The sequence below is a fragment of the Chelonoidis abingdonii genome, chromosome 7, assembly GCF_003597395.2.
Source record: "Chelonoidis abingdonii isolate Lonesome George chromosome 7, CheloAbing_2.0, whole genome shotgun sequence".
Classification (NCBI taxonomy): domain Eukaryota; kingdom Metazoa; phylum Chordata; order Testudines; family Testudinidae; genus Chelonoidis; species Chelonoidis abingdonii.
This window is the reverse complement of record NC_133775.1, coordinates 14,851,291-14,867,947: the sequence shown is the minus strand read 5'-3', so window position 1 is coordinate 14,867,947 and position 16,657 is coordinate 14,851,291. Positions and strand designations below refer to the sequence as shown.

General features: G+C 42.0%; 1 protein-coding gene across 1 annotated transcript in view; it reads right to left on the bottom strand.

Moving 5' to 3' along the window:
- Window positions 1-16,657, bottom strand: part of C8A (complement C8 alpha chain) — a 38,204-nt gene that overhangs the window by 6,190 nt on the left and 15,357 nt on the right. Inside the window, exons 7-9 of the mRNA XM_032803137.1 lie at window positions 15,563-15,803; window positions 9,565-9,693; window positions 6,243-6,400 (exon numbers count right to left, since the gene is read on the bottom strand). Of these exons, the coding sequence (XP_032659028.1) occupies window positions 6,243-6,400; window positions 9,565-9,693; window positions 15,563-15,803 (528 nt within the window). The remainder of the gene's footprint in view (window positions 1-6,242; window positions 6,401-9,564; window positions 9,694-15,562; window positions 15,804-16,657) is intronic.

The following is a 16,657-nucleotide window of genomic DNA, read 5'->3' as shown; positions in this document are numbered from 1 at the left end:
CTCCTGCCTGCCTGTTATGTCTCTTGCGCCCTCCTTCCTCCAGCACAGCACTCCACCATCTCTGTCCATCTTCAGCAGAGAGAATACATATGCACCAGCAGCAGACACAATTTTCTACACTCTGGGTCCTAGTGGCCACCTCCCACAGTCTGGCACCTGAGGCAGCCTCCTCTGTTCGCCTCATGGTAAGGCCAGCTCTGATCAGATCAAAAACCACAAGGGGACCTATTATTTGATTCATATTTAAATGATCCCATCCACAGTCTTGCAAGAGTTTTCCATGATTTCTGCCATCTTGGACCAGAGTCCTTTGGTAGCAGCTTGTGACGTTTCAGTGCCATCTAATCTAAACTCTAGCCTAACCTCCTTAATAAGAGCAGTATCAGTCCAGCATCAATATATACTACATGCATAGATCTCTGTGTATGAAGCACACATAGTACATACATCTGTGGTATGGTATGATACAGTTAAAACATATTGTGCCATATGAAATAGTTAAAACATCGTGAGTCTAACAGTACTAACATCTAAATCTGCCATGTATTTAGGCCAATATATTCAACTGTGGGAACCTAAAACTATGCACCTAACTTCCATATTTACCCACTTAAATAAAAATGAACTGATTTCCTGAGGTGCTAAGGATCCACCATTCCTGTTGAAGTGTTCAGCACCCTGAAAAATCAGGCTTTTATTTGACTGTCTATATATGGATTTTAGGCACTGAAATTAGCAAAAATTGGACTTAATATCTTGCCCCTTATGTGTTTCATATTCATGTAATAGATTTTCTCAAACACATGACAGTTCAAACAAAGTACATTTTAAAAATCAAGGTTGGCTTTATATTTGTGTGTGTGTGTATATGTACATATAGCTGAACGAGACTGACACACGCTCATCTGATCACACTGGTTGCAGAGACTGAGTTTTCTCTTATTACAAATACAGCATAGAAAAGATTTTCTGAGGAAGTCCTACATGGCTTTGAAAATGTTTCTTTAAAACAATGTGTACAAGACCCTTTAACAAATAAGAGTGAGCTAAAGATAAGAGGCATTCAAGTGGACACAAGTGCTTAGCAGCAGCCTGAACTCAATCCAGAGCCCCACGCAATTGCAGAGCTCCTAGAGCCGCCAACTGAGAGGTCACTGAGTGAGTTACTAGAAAATTGCAGCATATTTTTCCCAGAGTTGATGGAAACTTGCACAGAAGTGTGGATAATCTGCAACAGAATGCTCAGCTGTTACTGAGAGTGTTTCTATTTAAACAGCCCATTTTGTCAATATGGCAGAATGTTCTGTAATTTCCTATTTACCCAGCTAATAGTGTCTATTATTCCTGCTTCTGGTTTCCTTTCTACCTTCTCTCACATTTTGTTGCCAAAGTCAGAGGCAGAAGTGCTTTTAAGTTAGAAGGAGGGGAATGGCAATGGAGTAGCACAACTCGGTACCTGTACAATTGCTTAGATGCTCCTCATTTCATCTCACAGTTGTAGTCCCAGAGTAGGCTGGCAATTATAAGTTCTCATGGAAGATTTTCTACGCTTAAGTGCAAGGAAAGAAACACTCCCTCCACTGCCACACACTCAGAGCTGCGCCAATCAAGAAAATGTCTTGTCGAAGGCGGCGATGCACTGAGAGATAGCAATGGCACAAAATAAAAGCTGCAGCATCTGACTGCAGTGAGTTCTTTTTCCTCCTCACTGATCTCCTCCTTTCCTGTTCTATCTACTTTCAAGGACTTCCTTTCTGAAAGCTCTCAGGGTGCTGTGGCAGTTGGTCTGGAACGTCCTTGTTTCATTTTATGGGACACACAAGACTTGGGGGTGTTCTGGTTAGGGTGACCAGACAGCAAGGGTGAAAAATCAGGGCTGGGGATGGAAGGCAATAGGTGCCTATATAAGAAAAAGCTCCAAATATCAGGACTGTGCCTATAAAATTGGGACATCCTGATCATCCTAGTTCTGGTTTTAGCCCCTCCATGGGCATGAATAAGCTACTGAAAGAGGATGTGCCTCCCCAAGCTGTATAGTTCTTGTAACTCAGCGAAAACCTTCCCTTCCCTTATCAAGAAAATAAACACTCAGGGCTCATTGATGTCAATGGTTCTACACTAACTTACACTAGTCAAAGATCAGGTCCTTTGAATGGAAAATCAAGCAGCAGTAATTTAATTTTATTTGACTTTAGCTTTCCAGGCTTATGAATATAAGGCCTAATCCTGTGATGTGAGCTACCATGGAGTTGTGTCCTTTGTAGGATGGTTACTCATAACATCTGATTCTTGTTAAATGAATGTAGGTGTCAGGATGACAACCATGGGGCTTGAAATCAGAGACGAGACAATGGTAGCAGTCTCCTCAGGCTACCCCATCAACGTGTCTCAAGTCTGACCTGAGGAGATCCAGAGATCACCTACTGGGGTACAATGATTTTCAGTTTCCATGTACTTGGCATCTCAGTTGACATCAGAGATCCAGCTTTAGTTGTGATTTCCATTTTATTTTATTGATTGATTGATTGTCTGGAAGCAGCAGGACCTAGACCCCACTAATTTACAGAGGCCATCAAACAGCCAGCAAACTGTGTGTTTAGAACTCCAAGAACTGCCTAGAGAGGGCACCCAGAATCAGTTGCTGGTGTAACCAACATGAATTGGTCCTCCAGCAGCTAGCAGGGCTGGGAGCGGGCTAAAGGCAACAGGAATCAGCTGGCAAGATAAAAAGGTCTGGATGATTTTCCCAGGAGCTATTTCTGGGTGAAGCTGGGACCAGGGGAGGAAGGATTTCTCCTGTCTTAATCCAGGAGGCAAAGCTGGTCAGGAGTTCTGGCTATACCTTTTTGGTTGAGCCAACACAGGATTGTTGATTTATGTTATGGAAGGTAATGCCCAGGTAGCCATCTTGAATTGAATATCAATTCACTGCGGTAAAATTCAAGTGAGCGCACTTCATGAATTGCCCCACTGGTTCAGGCAAACAGAATGACATGGTAACCTAGAAGTCAGAGATTCTGTATTTTATGCAGTTGATCTACTTATTCCTATAACTAGAACAATGTCTAATACCCCGGAGCCACCCCTTCAAGAAGAGGGCCTTTTTTTTAAAGGCATGGAGTAGAACATAAGAATGGCCATACTGGATCAGACCAACGGTCCATTCAGCCCAGCGTCCTGTCTTCTGACAGTGTCAAATGCCAGGTGCTTCAAAGGGAATGAACAGAAAAGACAATCATCAAGTGATCCATCCCCTGTCACCCATTCCCAGCTTCTGGCAAACAGAGGCAAGGGACACTTCAGATCATGATTTTGCACCCCAGACCATCATGGCTAATAGCCATTGATGGACCTATCCTCCATGAACTTAGTTCTTTTTTGAATCCTGTTATAGTTTTGGCCTTCACACCATCCCCTGGCAAGGAGTTCCACAGGTTGACTGTGCATTGTGTGAAGAAATACTTCCTTTTGTTTGTTTTACACCTTGCGCCTATTAATGTCACTGGGTGACCCCTAGTTCTTGCGGTATGTGCAGAAATAAATTAATACTCTTCCTCCACACCAGTCATGATTAAAGCTAAGATTTTGTCACAGATATTTTTAGTAAAACTCATGGGCAGGTCACGGGCAATAATGAAAAATTCATGGACGTCTGTGACCTGTCCCTGACTTTTACCAAAAATATCCATGACAAAATGGGGAGCCTGGGCATCTGCTGGTGGGCTGGGTGCTCCAGGGGCCCCCACCACCCATGGGGACTCGGACCTCCAGGGTTCTCCTCCACCAGTGGCTCCAAGCTATGGGGGTCCTCCCTGAGGCAGCTGGGAGCTCTGGGGGTTCCCCCCTGCTGCATGTGGTGGCTGGGACCCCTGAGGGCTCCCCTCTGTTGCCTGGGGCATCCAGGAGCTCCAGGGGTCATCTCCTGCCATATGCAGTGGCTGGGAGTGGCAGCTGGAGCTATGGGAGTCCCCCCTGCTGCCCACCACAGGTAGGAACTGTGGAGAGTCCACCAGCCACCCGCAATGGCTGGGAGCTGCTAGGGTACCCCGCAGCTCCCTGCCTCCGCAGGCGTCAGGAGACCCCCTGAAGCTCCCAGACAACACTGGCTGAAGTCATGGAGGTCTTTGGAAGTCATGGATTCCGTGACCTGCGTGACTAAATTGCAGCCTTACTCATGATTATACAGACCTCCATCATATCCCCCCTTAGTTGTCTGTTTTCCAAGCTGAAAAGTCCCAGTCTTTTTAATCTCTCCTCATATGGAAGCTGTTCCATACCCCTAATCATTTTAGTTGCCCTTCTCTGTACCCTTTCCAATTCCAATATACGTTTTTTGAGATGGGGTGACCAGATCTGCATGCAGTATTCAAGATGTGGGTGTACCATGGATTTATATAGAGGCATTATGATATTTTCTGTCTTATCCATCCCTTTCCTAATGGTTTGTAATGTTTTGTTAGCTTTTTTGACTGCCACTGCAAATTGAGCGGATGTTTTCAGAGAACTATCCACAATGACACCAAGTTCCATCTCTTGAATGGTAACAGCTAATTTAACCCCCATCATTTTGTATGTATAATTGGGATTATATTTTCCAATGTGCATTACTTTGCATTTATCAACATTGAATTTCATCTGCCATTTTCTTGCCCAATCACCTAATTTTGTGAGATCCCTTTGTAACTCTTCGTTGTCAGCTTTGAGACTGAACTATCTTGGGAAATCTGGTATCATCTGCATATTTTTCCTCCTCGCTGTTTACCCCTTTTTCCAGATCATTTATGAATATGTTGAACAGCACTGGCCTCAGTACAGACCCCTGGGGAACACCACTATTTACCTCTCTCCATTCTGAAAACCAACCATTTATTCCTACACTTTGTTTCCTATCTTTTTAACAGTTACTGATCCATGAAAGAACCTTCCCTTATTAAAGTCTGGGAAAAGCAATGGCCAAATTCTATTTACTATTTCAAATAAAAAAAGTGGTTGCATCAAATGTGGGATTAGTTTTTCTACTAGCCTAGCACAGAACTGTCTCTGGATTTTTTTTTTTATTTTATCTTCTTTGCAAGCTGAGATATAAATTTTGCTCCTAAATTAGAGTATTCAACATGCAAGCTTTTTTGCAAAGACCGCCTAAAACTAGCATGCTTGCTGATGAAGCATTTTGTATTACTATTTATAACAAATAGGAGACAGGTATTTGCTAATACCCTTGAGAATTATAGTTCCATAATGGTCTGAAAAACTGTTGCAGTGATTGATCAAGAATTGAATTAAAGGTGAATCTATCTGAGCCTGTTTTTACTTGTGGCATTTTACAGTTGGGTGTTTTTGTAGGCAGTTTTAAGTTTTCCATGGAAGTTTTTTAGGTTCCCCAGTTCATTGCAAGAAAACTGTATTAAAGGCAAGAAATGTAAAAATGCTTCATTGTGCCCCAGCAGTACAATCTACCAATAAAATATCTTTTACCCTAACTAGGAAATTCTATGCTCTCTTTGCTATTTTGTCTCATCTCTAAAAGTGAAATACTGGATCCTGCTCCATGGCCACAGCAGGGCAAAAACGCAAAGGAAATAGCTACTTAGTTTGATATGTAGATAGTGCCTAACACTGTGATATTGAAGGGCAGGGGAGCAACATGTAAGCAGCGCAAGAAGCCAAGACAAAGGAATGTCTTGAAGCCAAATTCTGCAATACCCCACTCCACAGGAGCAAGTATGTCTATTGGAGTGCAGCGGTTTATTAGCATGACCACTGGACCTGTAAATTGTCTATATACCCCATATTGGGGTACATCCATTATGACAGCCTATGAGCTCTATTAGCATCTGCAGAGTGGCTGTGTTGGGGAGGAGCCCATCCCTTCATCTCTTTTTGATTCCTTATTTAACTGGGAGAACACAGATTTCAGCTGTCGTGAGAATAATAGGGATTAGTTGACCACTCCTGAAACCATTCCTTGGGAAGCTGTTCCATGGGAAGCTTGTGCACAGGGACACATCAAAAACTAAACTCTCCACTAAGCCAGCATTAAGCTTCTTGTCTGTCTCACCTTTGATGTTGTTGCTAAGAAATGCACTCCCCATTGTGCAATGTCTGAGAGGTTACCAGATCAGCGGCCCATTACATTTAATCTGTTCTCTGATGGGATCGCAATGAAAATATGAAATGATCTGGTCTACTACACTTTCATTCCTCATAATGGTGGAGTTTCTTCAACTGCAAAAAGGTCTTACCTCGAAATCAATAACAGCAGGATTATATTTTAATGACCTTCCCCAGCGACGATACATATTGGCATTCCAACTGTTTAAAAGCCCTCCACTTGAACCAACATCTCCACCTTGAATCCGAGGAATAATATCTTCCACTACTGCACTATTGGTCTCAGGATCTGGAAAGTTGAATTATAGCTACATATTAGCTACCATTTCCACATATTCAGTAGTAACAGCATGACCCAGTGGATGGCCACTTGCCCCCATTAAGGCCCTGATCCTGCACCATTAAAGTCAATGGGAGATTTGCCATTGACTTCAATGAGCCCAGGGGCAAGCCCTAAACAGCCTTCCCCATTATTACAAGATAGCTTCTGATGAGTTAAGCATTCTAGGTGCTACAATCATAGTGATGTAGGAGTTAAAGAACTTCTAAACTCCATGGCTCTGATCCTCTCATCTCTCTGACATATACACAGGACACAATGCGTAGGGCAAAGATAGTTTTATATCACCTTTGTGCTCCCCAGTCCATATACAAAATAGCAATACTTGTCACTTATATCACACTTTTCATCTATAGATGGCAAAGTGCTTTATGAATCTTGGTAAATACCATTATTCCCTTACACATTTCTGTTTGCTTGTGTCATAAACAGATAGTAGAAGTTAATAGAACAGAAGTACTTTATATCTCTTTTGACTGAAAAGGGTTAACAAGTTCAGTAAGCCTGGCTGTCACCTGAATTCAGAGAACCAATCAGGGAACAAGGTACTTTCAAATCTGAGGGAGGGAAGTTTTTCTGTGTGCTGTTAGTTTTTGGTTTTGTTCTCTCTGGTTCTGAGATGACCAGACGTGCAACCAGCTTTCTCTTCAATCTCTCCAGTACAGGCTCTTATCGTTCAATAATAGTGATACTAGGTAGATAAGGCGAGTTAGGCTTAGTTTGTTTTCTTTATTTGCAAATGTGCATTGGCTGGAAGGAGTTCAATTGTGTATTGGCTGAAAGGAGTTCAAATCTGTATTTTGCTAAAAGATTTTATTTGTACTGTATTTATAGCGCTGGGAGGGTATTTCCCAGTGTCTATAGCTGAAAACCCTGCTACCTAATCCATCTTAAATTTACAAAGATAATTTTTATGTTTTTCTCTCTTTAATTAAAAGTTTCTTGTTTAAGAACCTGATTGGTTTTTTATTCTGTGTGAGACCCCAGGGACGGGGTCTGGATTCACAGGGAATTGGTCGGGGAGAAAGGAAGGAGGGGAGAGAAAGGCTAATTTCTCTCTGTTTTAGGATTACTGTCTCTCTCAGGGAGAAGAAGGAGGGGAAAGGTGCATTTTCCTCTCTGTTTAAGATTCAAGGAGTTTGAATCACAGGATCTTCCGAGGATAACCCAGGGAGGGGAAGCCTGGGAGAGGCAACGGTGGGGGAAAGGGTTTACTTTTCTTGTGGTAAGATCCAGAGGGTCTGGGTCTTGGGGGAGTCCCCGGGCAAGGTTTTGGGGGGACCAGAGTGTACCAGGCACTGGAATTCTTGGTTGGTGGCAACGCTACAGGTTCTAAGCTGGTAATTAAGCTCAGAGGAATTCATGCTGGTATCCCATCTTTTGGACGCTAAGGTTCAGAGTGGGTAATTATACCATGACAGCTTGGTTGTGTTTTTTTATTTTAATAGAGGTGAAGAGACTTGCCCAAGGTCACACATCACATCATCAGGGAGTAGTACTTAGGTCCCCTGAGTCTAAATGAGAAAGTTGGAGACAGAAAAAAATTCAAATAGACTGTGGAAGACATAGGCAGGGAGAGAGAAACATTCTATTTGGAATGTTCCAATGAAATGCTTTTTGTACAGAAAATGCATTTTCTGCAAAATTGAAATTTTATGTAGTGTGACAAAGTCATACTGGACAACTGCAAGAGTGGTGGAAGCCCTAGACTGATAAAAGCCCTTTTTTCTACAAGCTGAGAAGGAGTTACCTCAGGTCAATTAGGGACACCTGAGTCCAATTAAGGGCTGCCTGAGACCTTTTAAAACTTGTGGGGGAAGGAGGGAGAGAAGCTGCTGTAGGGATAGTGGCAGAAAGGAGATAGATTTCTCCAGCATGAGAAGCTGTTCTCCTCCTCATAGGGAAAGCAACCAAAATTGAGTGTCTCTTTAGGGGAAGGACTGACACCCCAGGGCAAATAACAGGACAATGCCCTCGTACCCCCCCCCCCCACAGACACATAGTGTGGAGGCAGGGAAAGGTATCCCCCCTTTGTTCTTGTGTTTGTACATTTGTTTCTTTTTTGGTTGGCGGAGGTGCACTCCTTAGGTTTGCCCTGAGGCCTACCCTGAAAATACAGACAAGTAAATGCAGAGGGGGAAGACAAACATTGCCTAGAGTGGGCCTGATTTACCCCCAGTCTGGCCACCACCAAATGGGAAAGTGGTAAGTCTGGTGAGATGGAGGAGGAGGTGCCTTGCCACAGTGGGGACATTGCAATGAAAAATTTTGTTTTGAATCAGTTTGATTTAAATTAAAATATTTTGGTTTCTTGAATTGAAACAAAGCATACACTTTTGACTTAGTTTGACCTTAAACTGCATCTACATATGGTGCAATGATATCTCATGGGAGTTGTAGTCTGGGTGCCTCATGCCTCCCAGAATGAAATATTTTGATTTGAGACTGTCAGAAAGTTTTGTTTCAATTCAAAATTGTCCAAACAAAACCTTTCCAAATTGAAATATTTTGTTAAATATTAAACGTTTTGCTCTTTTGACTTTTTGTTCTGATTTGGGGTAATAATAAATATTGGCATTTCCTGTGAGATGGATATTCCAATTTTTGCTCAGGTCTAGACAGATGGTGTAAATCACCGTAGCTCCATCACTGTTTTACACCAGCTCAAGATCTTGACTCACCATGTAGAGAGCCCACTTGTACTACCCTAGCTTTTGAGGTTGTGGACAGGGAATTGTTCAAAACCTAATGCATATTACCTTTTAGTTAGAGGTTAAACTGAATCTCCCTTGGAAAAAAAACACAAGTTAGAATAGCGAAAATGGTTTGTGAATCTGAATTGGTTTTGTGAACACTACAACCCAACATTTATTTTGAGATGTTCATGAAACCCCTTGAGCTTCATCCATCCCAACTTTAAACCATAACCTAACCCCCACTTGCACCTCCAGATCCAAGGTAGTCAGAAGTCTGCTAATGGCAACAGGGGTAATCACATCAGTGGGTAGAACTCCACAAATGCAGTTTGATCCACTTACACCAATGGTGAATTCATTTAAAGGTTTACTAGTAAGACAAATATATTCTGTGTGCTCCCTTTTTGGTCATCATACCAGTTTTAAGGAATACGTCCTTCTCACAGTTTTTGTATGATAGTGACATTGATATATCTGTTCTTTCCTTTTGGTATATGAAGCCTCCTGACAGACCAAAACAGGAGCTTATTGTTTCAGATGAAATGGCTGTGAAACAAAAATAGAAAAACAATAATGTCAGTGTCATTATTGGTAAGAACGGCATTTTTCCCCAGTGGTAATTGTGGGTACATCAACCAATATAATATTCATACAGATATGTGGAACATTTGTGGAAGCCAAGAAATTATTGCCATCATTGTGAAACTGATTTTTCTGGTCTTTGTCATTCTTGTGCGGAAGTCAAATATATGGCTGGGGTTTATCAGTGATTATTAAGTCTGAAAGGGCAAAATATTTGCCCCAAGAGATTTTCTTCTGAAAGAAAGGTGAAAAACTTCAAATCTAGGAAGTCCCTTCATATGTCAGATTCTGCTCTATCTGTTTAAATTTTGTTTCCATGTGGGCCAGATCCTTAGATGGAGTAAAACTATGTAGACCTTTTAAAGTGAATAGACCTATGCCTTTTTTCAGCAGCTGAGTATCTGGTGCATACATCATAATATGTCTCTTAATCATCTGCGCACTGAGACTGGTGTATTAGCTGCGTAATTAGCTAGAGGGTCAGAACACAGTGTTGCAGAAAGTGTTTGCGTTTTTATAGGAGTTTGGGCTTAGTCAAATATGACTTCCTGAGATACATTGGTCAGAACCTGAGCTGATGTAAATTGACATAGCTCAAGTGACCAGCTGAAATTCTGGCCCCATATATTTTGGCCAGTAGATAATGTTTTACAAAACTTTACTGAACGGATGCTGAAAAAAAACAACCCCAGTACTGAAAAAAGCTGCCACCAAATTACAATATCATTTGGGTCAATTTGCATCAGTTATTTAGTGATGTAAAATGACTGGCTAGAATAGTAACTTCAATACAGATGCATCAATTGTTTATCCTTTGAAAATCACTAACAGTTTATTGCATGCTGTTGTATTACCGTTAACGGCTACTGCTGTATGTATTGTAAAAAATAAACAACTAGAGTCCTATGAGCAAGCTGTAGAGAAGAGAACTGAAATAAAAAAGTGGTTTCACCAAAGCACAGTAGTAGGCACATTTCTTAGGCCAACAATGTTTTGTTATGTGTATTTTTCAGTGTTATTACAAATATGAGGCAAGTTCAGCAGAAGTTAATGGCAAGACTTCCGTTGATTTTAGTGTATGCAGAATAATAATAATTAATAATACCTAGCTTTTATATAGCCCTTTTCATCAGCAGTAGAGCCCTGTGCGAATACAGAATTTATATCCATGGATATAAAGTGAATATCCGCAGAGTTGCAGGGTTCTAGTGCTTGTGACTGGGCCAGGAACCACAGCGGCGAAAGCAGCAGCATGTCGGGCTGCTGCTTGCAGGAACCAGTGCCCAGCGCAAGCAGTTCCTCCAGCGTGGCTGTCCCGACCCCAGCCCTGCCCACTGGAGCAGGTACCGGGCTCACCAGCAGCTGTCCCTGGTCACAGCATCCCCTTCAAATCTCCTTTGCGTCTCCTGTCCAGGACCATGCACACACTAGTGTGACAAGGGATGGCTGCTTTTGTATCCGCGCATGGCTCTAATCAGTAGTGCTTCCCGAAGAACTTCGCCGTATCATTATGCCCATTTTGCAGATGGGGAAACTGAAGCATAAACAGGCAAACAGACTTTCCCAAGGTCACTCAGAAGCCAAGGTGGGAATAGAACACAGGTGGCCTGACTCTAAGTCCAGTCCTCTATCCTCTAGGCAACGCTGCCTCTCATCAATATCAGGCCTGTAGGTCTGGTTTGCTTCCATTGAAATAACTAGCAAATGCTGTGGAGCATGACTCTCTTCTCTTCTGCTACTCTTGTCCATAAGGAGTAATGCCAGTTGAGTCACACCTGTGCATGCCTGCAACAATCGAGACCAGAATCTGGCTCACTGATTTACTGATGCGGGATCAGACCCTGAACATGCGAGATGCTGAGCACCTCAATCTGCCCCCTGAACTCCCATTCAAGTTAATGGGAGATGGAGAGAGCCTAACCCTTCATTTCTCACTGACTTCAATAGGAATCCAGGGTCTCACTGCATTGTCGGCCTGGGCCCTGAGAAAGAGTAAACATGCAGCATTCAGATACATGGAGTATAATATTCAATAATTGTAAACGGAAATGGATAAAATTCATTCACCCAAAGCAACATGAATGTTTGCTTATCTCAGCGTTGAAGTGCCATTAAAATTAAAGTTCAGATACACTCTGATTAGTTGATTCACCATGGCTCCTGTCAAGTAATTATGTTCAGCAAGGGTCTGTCAATACAATTTGCAATTCATTGTAGCAAATACCGTAGATCCAGTCTCGATAAATATTGAAGTAGTTATTGCTGCAAAAGGGTGGTCATGCAGAGTACTGGCTCTTTGCAGGAGGGAAAACCATGATTGTTTATCATCTGATGTAATTTCAGATAGTTGAATGTGTCCTAGTCGTGAGAGTTATTGCTGCGTTTTGAATTAATCATAATATGTAAAGGCTCTTTCCATACTATTCTGTGCTGACTGCATCTCCCCTAAATGTCATCACAGCTGTTAAAGATTTACTCAACTTTTCTCCTGTGTAATAAAACAATAATTTATTTTAAAAAGAAGAGATGAAAAATATTGGTGGCATGGTTCACAAGGTGCCTTATCCTGATATCCTTATTCATTTTTACTCAGTCCTTATTGAGACAAATTTCCACCTCAGTGGGATTTTTGCCTTTATTCTAAATTGCATAATGATATTGGGATATAGTTTAGTAATTGGTTAGGACAAACTAGTTGTATTAGTTAGTGCTAGTTTATGCAGATCAGTGGCTCAAGTTTTAGTGGCAACACTTTTTTTTTTTTAAAGAAAGTACACGGCCAGTTGTTCAACTGGTATAAATTCAACTGATTACCATTGAGCTGTACTGATTTACAGCAGCTGAGGATCTGACTCAGACACACCATGTAAAAACATAGTGAGGAGACACCTCATTCAGTAGGAAATCTGTCCAGTATTAAACCGTCAAAACATACCAATTATTACCATGTGGTGGAATCTGAGACTCTGCAGTTTCATTTCCTATAGGATATAATGCTGTATCAGTTGATAAATGTTGAGTTTTTAATGGTATCCACTATAGATGGAAATTATACAAGTATCCTACATTAGAATGAAAATTATCTCTCTTCTGGGGCACATTTTTTGTCTCTTGCAGAACTCCAACATCCCTCATTTTTAAAATAGGGCACCCTGTAGCATTAAATCTCATCTCAGATATACAGTAAGCACAAGATAAAATAAAATAATAGCCCCTGTCCAGCTGCTGGTGATTAATCCTTTCCTTTAACTTGGCAGTCTGCTTCTTAAAGTCTTCCTTGCTAAGATTTTGGTCACATCTTTGTCACTCACTCTTCCAGGAGTGGAGGACACAGAACGTCTCCAAGAATAAGGACACACTTCAGGAGAGCTGTACAAATCATTTTTATTGCTAAGTACTTCTTTTGTAACACTCTCTATGGTTGGCTCTGAGCATTGAATCTGTGTAGTTATAGATACCCGAACTACTCCAGGCCAAATCATAAACTGGCATAAATTGTCATAGTCTTATTGAAGTCAATGAGGCTATTCTGATTTATACCAACTGAGCATCTGGCTGTCATTTACTATTGCTATAATCACTGTCTCCATCTTAGGCCACCAGGTTGAAACCAAAGCAGAACCTATAGCAGAAGCTATAGATGACTAATGCCTGCTTGTATCACTGGATGTATAAGAGTTGTGGTATCTATCACACTGTAGCTGACTTTACATTTCCACTAACAATCTTGTGAGTGTACCAAAAGGACTGTGCTGTTCCGCATCCTCATCCTTGATTAGAAGAGACTTTATGTTTCAGCTGCCCAGAAATTGATATGCATGCAATCCTAACTGCTGATACATTACATAAACATAATTTACAGGCATAACCGTGCAGCCCTGCACACCTTTGTGGGTTGAAAGCTGGAGTGAGCAGAACTCTGTCATTCCTGAGATTACAATGGCAGATGTAAGGCCAAGTACAAAGCATTATTCACACATTCAAAACAAACACGTGCCTTTGAGTGTATCTCGATCTGTCTGTGTAATGCCCTTTTCTTGCTTTTAGTACTAACAAGTATAATCAAAGCTACAATTTGCCCCACCAGTGTGAAGAGAATGTCCTTGGGGGTCGCTCTTGATCCACCCGTGTCTGTGTCGCTCATGACGACCTTCTCAGAGGAGAGCTTGGTTTTTAGACTAAGTCTCACTAAGGGTTCCATCATATTTGATTGAGGCCCATGCTGATTGTTGAAGTATGAGTGACAGTGTCATTCTTTCCTCTGGATCGGTGTCTGCATTTGTCTTGTTCCGAGGCACCTAGTTATTAAGTCTTCAGGCTTCTGAATATGGACATGAAAACCCTTAGTGCATTCTGGACCCGTCCCGATCTCTGTACAGATAAACAAACTTTTCTCCAGGTGCTGCCCTACCTTCTGTAGTAGCAAGGCAGGGAGAGCAAAAAGGATGTGAGAAGAACAAGTTCAGCTTTGGGAAGCCTAGATGCTGATGACACAAGGCAGTCATTGGTTGCAAAATTAGCTAGTGGAAAGGATGCAGGGTCATTGTATGTAAGATATAGGAGAATGAAACAGTCTGGAAAGAGTACTGGGGAAATCCAGACTCCTGCCTAAACTACTGATTACTGCCAAGGGAAACTTTGATGTAAGACAGTAGAACAAAACGCCCTGCTGGTGACTTTCCTCTGTTTTCATCCCCACAGGAGATATCTGTTTGTTTAACCAGTTGTCGTGCAAAAGATAATTGACAGTCCTTCTTCTGGTAGGTAATGAGAGCTGCAAAATTTGGATCCATGTTGGATCTGGATGTAGAAACCATCTCCCAAAGCGTAGGGATGTTTGGACTTGTGGTTCTGGTTTGGCCCACTAGAAAGGGAAGCCCTAATCATAAACTTTAAAAAACCTTACAGGTCACATCTTTTCAGATTCAGGGTTACAGAATACCTGTCTTCTGATTTTTCCTATTATGAGAGAAGACCATTAAGCACATTGGCGATGAGTTCATGTCCACTGGGATGATGTCTCCCGTACACCAGCCATACTACTATTAAGATTAAGTAGATGGAAAAGCCATGTAGATTCCCCACTACAATGAGTGAGCTGGTCAGGAACTGCATGCTGACTATGAAATGCACTTATTGGTTTATTTAACACCTAACCGCAGGATAAAGGATAAATAATCTAACCAAGAGAGCCTCCGGTTTAACTTCCCATGTGCCTCCTAGTGGCCAAAAGGAGATCTACTTTAAAAAAGAGATTTAGGGCCAGAACCTCAGCTGGTGTAAGCTGATGTAAATCACTGTAACTCCATTTATGCCAATGGACCTATGCCAAATGACACCAGCTGCGGAATCTGACCTATTTTACTCACCTATGAAATGTATTCTTGGCTTAAGTACTAAAGCACTGACTCAGAGTGCCTAATTTTAGCCACTGTGAGGTAAATCCTGGCCCTGCTTTCTAAGGCCAGAAGACCCAAATGCTGCTCAGAAGCTGCTAATTTGCTGCACAGGAAGGCAAACTATAGAAAGTCAGTATAACTGGCTCTGCATAAGCATACTGTGGAACAGTGGCTGCTAGTCCCGTGAGTAGTGGTGAGGAGGAATTTGATGTAGGTAGACGGGTCAAAAGTGGGACGTGCCAGTTAGTGAGTGGCTATAGGTATCCTCTGGTGGTAGGCACTGCTTTAGCAGTGCTGGTACTATCGCTCCATGCCTGGGAGGATGAAGAGGGAGGAACCCAGGGGTTAGTTTTAAGAGTCTATAACATTAAACAATCAGAGGGGACAGTTAGAGAATAAAGTGATGAACGCAGAATTTGTAGCATTATTCTAACCTTTTCTTTTCATTTCTTCTTTGTTAACGACAAGGATATATTCAAAGATGCCTCCCATGGTCCCAGATGTCATGAAATGGGTACCATAGTCATTAATAAATTTGGCATACATTCCATAGTTGTAGCTGTCTGGAAGCGCCATCAGAGACTGAAGCACATCTTCATCCAGAACTATGTTATCCCGTCTCATTTTGAACCGTGCTGTCTGTACCTTTGTTATGGCTCTAATGAATTCTACATTCTGCAGATAAAACCAGACAGATGTTAAAAGGGAAACATGCCTCTTCCCTGAGAAATATACATGGGTCCACATTGGAGAATAGTGGTATAAACATTTAGTGGGTTTACACCAAGCTAGGAGCCCTTTAAAGGAACACTGCCCGAGCCTGATTCTCAACTAAAGAACACTAATGTGTCCCCACTGAAGCCAATAGAGATACATTAATCTAGAACTAGTGTTGCTAATCCTTGTGATTTTAGCTCAAATCTCATCTCTTCTTTTTCTTACAGCTTCAGTTCCTGGAGTCAAGTGATTCTGAGAGAATCTCAGCTTTAATTGTTAAAAAAGTTTCTAGCACTTGTGGTTGCAGAGGAAAGCTTGAAAGTGTGACCCAAGTGTCCTTTAGAGGATCAAACCCAAGAAGGCAACTAAAAATACATTTTATTTAGGTATTAAAACATATTTTAAAGCAAATCTCATGGTTTTGGGGGGGGCTGGAGTCATGATTTTTGATCCCCTTCGGCAGTGGAGCTGGAACAATTTGTATAGTGGGGGTGCTGAGAGCCATTGAACCAAACTGCAAACCCTGTATATGATGGAAGCCACTTCAAGCCGGAGGCTGTGGCCACACCCCCAGAACACCCTAGTTCCAGCACTTGTGCACTTGGCGTTAGCAATACTGTCTACCTGAAATCAGAATAGGCTTCTTATGTTTTTTCCTCCTCTAAATTGGATGCTCTACTCGGCGTTCTCAAACTTCATTGCACCATGACCCCCTTCTGACAACAAAAATTACTTCACAACCCCAGGAAGTGGGGACCAAAGCCTGAGCCTGTCCAAGCCCCACTGCCCTAGGGGGAGCCCAAAGCCCGAGC